The sequence below is a fragment of the Capsicum annuum genome, chromosome 1 (genome assembly GCF_002878395.1).
Source record: "Capsicum annuum cultivar UCD-10X-F1 chromosome 1, UCD10Xv1.1, whole genome shotgun sequence".
Lineage (NCBI taxonomy): Eukaryota > Viridiplantae > Streptophyta > Magnoliopsida > Solanales > Solanaceae > Capsicum > Capsicum annuum.
In genome coordinates, this window is record NC_061111.1 from 151,925,361 (window position 1) to 151,934,514 (window position 9,154).

Sequence of the window (9,154 nt, forward strand, 5' to 3'; positions counted from 1 at the left end):
CAAGGGGGATATATTGAATACCCCATACTTTTTTTCTTGCTTGAAATTGTCCTAAGAATGTTAGAAGCTTTCTTTAAAAGATGAATCCACTTTTGTACACGTGAAATTTTTAAGATTTTCACTTTATATCATGTGAGAAATTGAATTAGCTTTCCAACGATACTAATTTCGTCTAAATCCGGCATCGGAGTGAAAAGTTATGGATGTTTTACCGAAAGCTATTAGAATCGCCCAGTTGCGACGGCCAGGTTGACGGACCGTCGATCTAGAGATGGACCGTTGCCTTGAACATCGCAGCCAAGGCAGTGAGGTAACCTTCTGGATAAGGTACGATGGCCAGGTTGATGGACCATCGAACTTGCAACGGACCGTCAACCAAATCGTCGCTACTTAGGCAGTGAGTCCTTTTCCTGGTCCACATGCGACGGTCGAAACGACTGACCGTCGAGCCAGCGATGGACCATCGCACCCACCGTCGCATATCCCGTTCAGTTATTTTTAAGTTGTTTTTAAAGGGGCTTTTTTGGTCTTTTACCACCCTTTATATACATAGTAATATCCGATCAAGGCATCAAAAAAATTCATTATTCTTCCACAACATCAAAAATTAGAGTTTTCTCCCTAAGACCAATCCTTAAGCAACAAAATCCAAATCTTCTTCAAGAACTAAGAGATTTAAATTCCTTAAGTTCAATAACTTCAAGAAACTCACTACCAGGTATGCATAGTGTTCATTCATGGACTCCTTTCGTCCATGAAGCCAATGAATCTCTTTTCAAAGTTCAAGTGTATGGATTTTTTTATGAATTTCATGTTGGGTTTGCTTTTGTTCATGTTGATAATGACCAATTGAATTATAATCCATGTTGGGTGATCAATTTTATGTGAAATTGATTAGTATAGGTGTAGATTCATGTGAACCTATGATTAAACCCTTGGAAGATGAAATTAGAGTTGAATCATGATGTTTATTTTGTTGTATAATGTTGTCTACATGTACTATGCATACCATGTGTTTAATTAAATGCCTATGTGAAGGAAAAGTGCCCAACTAGTATGATATTATGCAATCCGCATGTATGTACAAGTTTATGCATATCACATGTTTGATGAAATGCCTCAATAAATAAATTATGGGTTATGATGTTGGTCATGTATTTAAGAAAGTCATGCTTTGTCAGTTTCTTTCCATCGAGTCCTGGGGGTACTTGTACCCGACAATTTAGCTATGTGCCTAGAGCCAGTGTCATGTTTTCACGATATCCTCAGTCAAGCCATGTTCAATATACTTCAATTAGTCATGTGACTCAGAAAAACTCAAAAATCCCAGTAATCTTTGAAAGCTCAGTAATACAAAAATCTCAGTAATATTCCATCTGTCAACGAAACTCAATTAACTCAGTCCAGTTCAAGTTCAGTAATTCATGTATTGTGTCTATTCAAATGGGAGTAGAAATTAGTATTGAGTGAACCCAAGGATGGGAACACACACTGTCAGATGAGGGTGTGATTCTCAGAAGTCATCCTTGTGTTCAAGAACTATGTAGCCAGCATAGGTTGAGACATCAACACTGTCAGGTGAGGGTTGATGAGTTGGATAAGCACTGTCAGATGAGGGTCCCACCATTCTTTTTTGGGGACACTGTCAGATGAGGGTCACTCATAACTTGTCCTTACCGATGGCGTGATATTGACACCCTTCTAATTGGGATTACAGATTGGACCCCAACTCAGATATAATGCGTTATTTGGGATATGTTGGTTAGATAACTACTTCCCATAGTTTCAGCTAAAGAAATTAGGACTATCAGATACAGTCATTCAGTATCAGTAATAGAACTCAGATAGTTCTATAGAATTCAAGACTGTCAGATACAGTCAACTCAGAATAGTATGAAACTCAACTAGTTCCATTAGATTTAGGACTGTCAGATACAGTCACTCATGTTATTAGTTATATCAGTCATCATAACTCAGTTACCAATCATGTCAGTTATTAGTAAATTCATGTTAATACGATCTCAGTTATAGTTACCATGTATTCATAAATGCATTCTCACGTTCATATTAGGCAGTTGGTCAGTATTGTTCATGCATATGAACCCCATGCATTCAGCCTACCTCACATGCATACTAGTACATTCAAAGTACTGACACATTTGCACTATGGTGTCTTATACCATAGGTTCAGAGACACAAGCTCCAGAGCATCAGTAGATTCTAGTCTCAGCAATCAGAGTTAGCAGTGAGTCCTTATCTTTCAAGGACATGATTATTACTTTATTACCTCATTAATTAATTTATTAGTTGGAGCTAGTTGGAGACATCTCCCATCAACTCCTTATTCATACAGTTCAGTCATGATGCAGAGGCTTTTCAGACTACAGTATGTTCAGACAGTTTATTTCAGTTGTTTTGGGTATTTTATATCCCATCCAGATGTTATATTTTTATCAGTTATGTTACAGTTTTGAACCTTATGGCCTTTCAGCCTTTATTTCCGCAATTATTCAGTATATTATGCAGTGTTCAGGTACAGATATCAGTCATGGGTTAGCTTGTGGTCCTTCAGGGTCATGAGTACCGTGTAGCGTTCCGGGTATCAGATTCGAGGCGTTACATTTTTGGAGGGAAATGGAACTTCTATTTTAAGCTATTGAATTTTTTTTAATTATTTTTGGAAATCCAATATATTTTATATATAATGCTGGATGATGGAGTGGGTTGAAATGTATTATTAGAAACTTGTGGGTGAATTTATTAAGTTAGAAATATTGGATTAAAGTGAATTATTATAAAATTTGTGGGTGAATTTGTTGAGTTAGGAAAGTTAGTGATGATGTGGATTTAAGTGGGTACATGAAATTTTTTAAAAAACTTGTATGTATTTAGCAAAATAATTTTCAAAATGGCCTTTTTGACAGCAAATAACAACGGAACTAGCTAAATAATTTTGTATCTAAATTTAAGACTTTGATCTTTGTTATAAGTTTGGCCAAAATCAACATCATTTGGAACAGAAAAGATCCTCATCTGGATGGATGACACGACGATATTCGATGAGGTGGAAAGTTATCATGAGATTTATACGTAAATAGATGCTTAGATAGTGCACAGTACTGAACTTTTTAAGTTTATTTTACAGAAAATGATCAAAATCATACCTAACTTATTTAGTATGTTTTACTTTTGCACGTCTATGTATCGGTCCCTCAAACCCAACCTATTATTTTCTAGGCTAAATTTACCCCTCTTCCTAAAGGAAAAATCTGTGAATCTCTACATAATTTTGTGACACCATATACATAATTGATTCATGTGGAAAATCTAAACCCTATGGCTTATACTAGCCTCTACCAAATAGACACGTGCAAAATTTTCAATACATATAGTTTTCTCTCATATTTTCAACTAAATGAGAGTATAAATAGTCATACATTTCTGGTTGTTTGGAAAAATATTCATAATAAACTTTGCAGATGATAACAATGAGCATGTGGTGGTTCCTAACAACATTAGCCATTACGGCTTTCTTTTATCTCCCTGCTTATGCTTATGATAACGAACCTCTACAGGACACGTGTGTAGCTGTTACTGACAATCAGACTTCAGGTAATCGTCTTCCATAGTAGGCATAATTTTTTGTATATATATTGTATAATTTAAGTCATTTGTTAGCTTTTACTATTATATGAATAATATGTTTAGCTTAATTAATTTTACTTGTGCAGTTTTCGTGAATGGAAAGACTTGCAAAAACCCAAAGCTTGCAACAGCAAATGATTTCTATTTTTCAGGTCTTAATGTTAGTAGAGATGTATACCCCAAGTTTGGTATTGCTGTAACTGTTGTGGGTGTAAAGGAAATGCCTGGACTTAACACTCTTGGTATTTCAACTTCTCGTGCTGACATTGAACCACAAAGTCTTTTTCCATTTCACACGCATCCTCGAGGTACTGAACTGGTAACTGTCCTGAAGGGTACGCTCCTTGTAGGAATTTTTGTCAGTGATCCTGCGAACATCTTTAAGACTCGCCTCTTATCCAAAATCCTGTATCCTGGCGATGTGTTTGTGTTCCCAAGAGGTCTTATTCACTTCCTGTATAATGTGGGAAACAAAAAAGCTAGTCTGTTTGGCACGTACAACAGTCAAAATCCTGGACTTATCACGATTCCTAGTTCAATCATTTCTTCAACACCACGTGTTATGGATACCATTCTTGCCGAAGGCTTCCAGCTTAATAAGACACAGATTGCAGAACTTCGAAGGAAATTCTCTTAGGCTATATTATAGTATGTCATTAGAAATATGATTCTGTTGCTGCTCAGCAGCGTCTTATGAAAGCGTTGGAATAATACTTTACTCAATAACTCCTAATAAATCAAGTGGAAATATATGTAACTACATAATCTTTCTTGAGCAAGAGATTTGTTCCAGGAAGATTGAATATAAAAATATGAAGCATATTATGTTAGTAATATTTAGCATGATGGTATCTGTTTACTAATATTGCATCTCTTTTGACTTTTGTACAATACTGTTCGAGAAACGCCTGTGCACAACATGGGCTAGGGATATACATACATACCACAAACCACAATAATTATTACAATTGAAATAAATGAAGAAAATAAGATCATCTTCTTCTTGGCTAAGACGCAGATATCTCGCTCTCTTTCAGGAGATTCAAGCCCACTGCGGCATAATCTACATTGATCCAACGGTATATCTCTTGACTTGTCCCCTCCAGGATACAACAGTCCATCAACGACGTACAACTCAAGCAACTCCTGATTAGTTGAAGAGTCCAAAGCTCCACCATAAGAGCACCTTCCTTCAACATATAAAACTCTCTTTTTTTATAGTGAATATAGTTAAAGACAAAATATTTTCTTTGTCTCAACTCTCTCTTTCACTAAGTCTTTAACTATATTCACTATAAAAAAGAGAGTTTAATATGTTAGAAGGATGTTGTTCTTATGGTGAAATTTTGGACTCTTCAACTAATTCAAGGTTGCTTGAGTTGTACATCGTTGATGGGCTGTTGTATCCTTGGGGGGACAAGTCAAGAGAGTACTGTTGGATCGGTGTAGATTACGCCGTAGTGAACTTGAATCTCCTTAAAGAGAGCGAGATATCTGTGCCTTAGCCAAGAAGAAGATTATTTTATTTACTTCACTTTTAATCATTTTGTTTTGAACTATAATCATTTATTGTAATTGTGGTATATTACACCAACTATCTCTCTCTCTCTCTCTCTCTCTCTCTCTCTCTATATATATATATATATATATATATATATATATATATATATATATATATATGTTATGTCTCAAACGCACATGCAAGTGCACGTGATCGTACAAGTAATATAGTGACTTAGATAGTCGGATATCATTCCCACGAGGACTAAACAACTAGAAATTTAACCAACTTTTAGTTTTAGACAACGAGGTATTAAGTGTTGCAAAGTATCAAGATAATTTGGAATTTAAAGAATAAATATATAAATTAATAAATAATAAATAGCAATTTGTGACAATCGCAAGACAAGCACGGTTGTAAACAGTAATGATGAGAATTCTAGGGTCAAGGCATTTCGAACAATCATACAAATCTCTATTCTTATTGCAGTCTAATTGGTTATCGGGTTGTTGATTCACAAGGTTTATGCTATGATCTTGGTCTCCCGACCTCAATTCTTCTATCTATTGAATATTGCAACTACAACTCCCGCAGAGATGCAACAATTCTTCTAGATTCATAAAGTTGTCTTCTAGCAATTGAACCAAGAAAGGCTCTAGGTATATCCCTATCCTAGATGCTAATTCAAGCCTCTTAATTAATAAAAGGAAAAGAACCTTTCTCCTTCATTTCTTCATTCTATCCTACGATTCTCCTCCCGGATTCACATAGAAATATAGATGTATTCTAATGGTGGTCACTCATCAAAATAGTAAGCTCAAGAAATTAAGAACAACCCAGATGATTATCTAAAAAGAAACTACGATAAAGAATATTAAAGAGTAATCATTTTCTTGGTCTCAATCCCGGAACAAGGGTATTTAGCCACTCATGTTAGAATTTAACATAAAAAAAAAGCAATTAATCATATCAAGAATTGATCTTGAAGTTATGAAGTTCAAAAGAAATTCTAAGAACCCTAAAAGAGAGAATTTTGTGTGTTTTCCATCGCTACTATGCTTTTCAAAGAGTGCTTGAAACTTTCTTCACTTTTTCCTTTTATACTGGGCCAAAATTTGCCTTGGGGTAGACTCTAGCATGATTCACATGCTTCATCTTGGAGGAATAGAGCATGCGCTGCACGATGTACTTCATAGCAGTGGAGCGTGCGTCGTTAGCTCTTTAAATTATTCTAAGGCAATAGACCCCTGAAGTGGAGCATGCGACCCACGCTAATTGCATGCTCCCACTGGAATTTGTCTCTGAAAAATCGGTCAAGGCATAGCACCCCTAAACTGGAGCATGCGACGTATGCTAATCGGATGCTCCCACTAGAATTTGTCTTCAAGAATTACGGTAAGTCCTGGAACCCCTGAAGTGGAGCATGCGACGCGCGCTAATCGCATACCTCCACTGGAAATTGTTTTCATAGATTTTTCTAAGGCAAAAATTCCATTCCTTTCAGCTCATTGCTCCGCTACTAAATCCAACTCTCTGAACATGTTTTTCGACTCCTTCCATTGTCTACAATACTCTATTTAATCAAATCATAGCATCAATCATCATGTGCTTCCCATTGTGCCTCCAATTTATCAAAAAATGCATCAATAATTCATCCTTCATCACTAATCATGTCCATTAGCTCATATCATGCAATTGTACACTAAACATAATCAAAACACATATTTTAGCTCATAAAACTAGGGCTATTGTGGATGAATATTGGTGCTCAAACATATAAATATGCCCAAGATCAATATATATATATATATAAAAAATTATTTTAACCATGTATTAATAGTATCATTTTCCATCAAAGGGAGTTCAGATGAACCCCTATTACTAGGCTGGCTCCGCCTCTGAGGGCGGAGCTAGCTAATAGTGAGGGGGTTCATTTGAACCTCCTTAGGCGGAAAACTATACTATTTGTACAAGCTTAAATTTTTTTTAAGGTATATATAGCGGACGTTGAACCCTCTTCGACTAGTTCTTTTGTTCATATTTTTCAATTTTGAACCCCCATAGTTAAGATGTTAGCTCTGCCACAACGGCAGTTATTACAACTTATATTTTCATTTTAGTCCATCAGTTGCAGGCACCAATACGATCCCAATTTACAAATGCACCTATCTACTCAATCTATTTGGAAGTACACTTTTGAGTTGCAACATACGTGTTGTTTCATCGGGTACAAACCTGTATGTTTTTAATACAAACTTCAAGAACAACTTTCAAGAACTACAATGAAGTTACAACAACTCCAAACACAAGTCTAAATGAATAATTAAATGAACTATCAAAATGAAGTGTTTATTAACTTTAAGAAATAAGATGAAGCAGAAAATTATAGAATCAAGTCCACCGAATGCTCGGTGTGTCCTTAAGGAATTTATTTCTCTCAAGTTCTTGAGGTTATGGAATCTTTTCTCCCAGGATAAAATGATTCTCTTTCTAAAAATAGAGGTACCTCAAATTTTCAGTAACTTCGAACACTCTCAATGATTTCATGATGATACGGGTGTCACGGGCGTGAGATCATTTACTAGAAGACAAGCTCGGGAACTACAAAGGCTTCAAGGCGCGTTTATGAAAATGGACTTGGTTGATCTTGTTGTGAACTCTCGCAAGGGGGTGTACGTCTTGACATGTGGGGGATGACCTTAGGGGACCAAAAGACACCCCAAGGCTTCCCCAAACACTCTACACCCGCCACCTCTTCATTAAGGGTAAAAGGGTCTTTTTACCATTCTTTTTTGTAAAGACTATTTAAGGTGTTTCTTTAGTCTTGTTCTCTTTAGCTAGCTCATTTTAAAATAAATTTGTAACATTGAACACCATATTTCCTCTCAAGAAGAGAGTAGACCACCAAACATTTTAAGCTTCACAAGTGAAAGGTTCCACTTATGTTGTGAGACGGCTAGAAACTAGAGTGCTTGAGTGAACGGAGTTCCTCTTGTGTTCCCGTAAGAAATTGGTGCTTGTTAATGTGATTCGTACAGGTTTTAGAGTTTTATACACTCTTTAGTTGCTACATTTTATATTCTCTTTGTGTCAAGTTATCTATCTCCTTATCTTTCAAGTTTGTGTGTTTGTTGTTTCCGTTTGATGTCTTGTACGTGTGGACTGTTTTGTGAGTTTGTGGACTGTTTTGTGCTCTTGTAGATACCGTTTGGTATCATTTGGTATCATAGCGAAGGCTGGTAATGTTCTTACACCACCAATCTTGGGCTCTTCTAGTTGAAAAAGTCCAAAAAAAAAAAAGAAAAGGCAAAAAAATAGTGTTATCTGGTGACTTATGTTGGCCTAGAAGTGTCTAGATTTAGGTGTTATTTTACTTGTCTTAGTAGTTTCGTGTGTTAGATTGTTGTCCCCCTAGCACACTTGAGTCTAAGGTCCAAGATTTGAAGCTTTGGTTAGTGTTGTTAAAGGGTTGGACAGTGTGAATGTTGTTGTTGTTCATAAGTGTTCTTATTGTTCTTCATAATGTTCTTGAGGTGAATGTTTAACAAAAGGGGTGTTTGATTTGAAAAGAGGAAGAGAGAGGTTAGTTCTTGTGTTTGTCTTGGAAATAGTTTCAAGAAAACACCAAACAGGCAAATCAGCCAAAGACCCCCAAAAGCTCCCTTACCAAAAGAGTGTCAAAACCTTTTTCAAGAAGGACCAAAAGAGGAAAGGGACAAAGCCAAAACAAAAGGCTGCTTTGCCATTTTGGTGCAAGTTGGTGAAAAGTTTCTTGACACCTTCTTGACCTTTGGAAAAAGAGTCCAAGGCCTTGTATTGGTACTCCAAAAATTAAAATCCTCATCAACACACAAGATTGAACCTCTTCAGTCTTGAAAAAAAATCATACTCCACTTCAACAACAAATTCAAACGGACAAAAGAAAAAGAAGTGAGGGCCACATCAACAACAAAACTCAAGTCGTAGGACCTTCCAAGTTTCTTTTCTTGTCTCTACTATTTTCCTTTC

The 9,154-nt window shown here is 36.1% G+C and overlaps 1 protein-coding gene across 1 annotated transcript; it reads left to right on the forward strand.

Annotated features, from left to right (window-relative positions):
* Positions 1 to 3,416: 3,416 nt before the first annotated feature.
* On the forward strand, positions 3,417 to 4,488 carry LOC107854918 (germin-like protein subfamily 1 member 11). Its single transcript, XM_016699914.2, has 2 exons — positions 3,417 to 3,612; positions 3,732 to 4,488. Exons 1-2 carry the CDS (start codon positions 3,480 to 3,482, stop codon positions 4,280 to 4,282), a joined length of 684 nt encoding a protein of 227 aa, XP_016555400.1. The 5' UTR covers positions 3,417 to 3,479; the 3' UTR covers positions 4,283 to 4,488.
* The last annotated feature ends 4,666 nt before the right edge of the window (positions 4,489 to 9,154 follow it).

Excerpts from the sequence above, each read along its gene's own strand:
- LOC107854918 (XM_016699914.2), top strand. The coding sequence starts at position 3,480 with ATGATAACAATGAGCATGTGGTGGTTCCTAACAACATTAGCCATTACG. Across the intron at positions 3,613-3,731 it reads TACTGACAATCAGACTTCAG|TTTTCGTGAATGGAAAGACT; the intron begins GTAATCGTCTTC and ends TTACTTGTGCAG.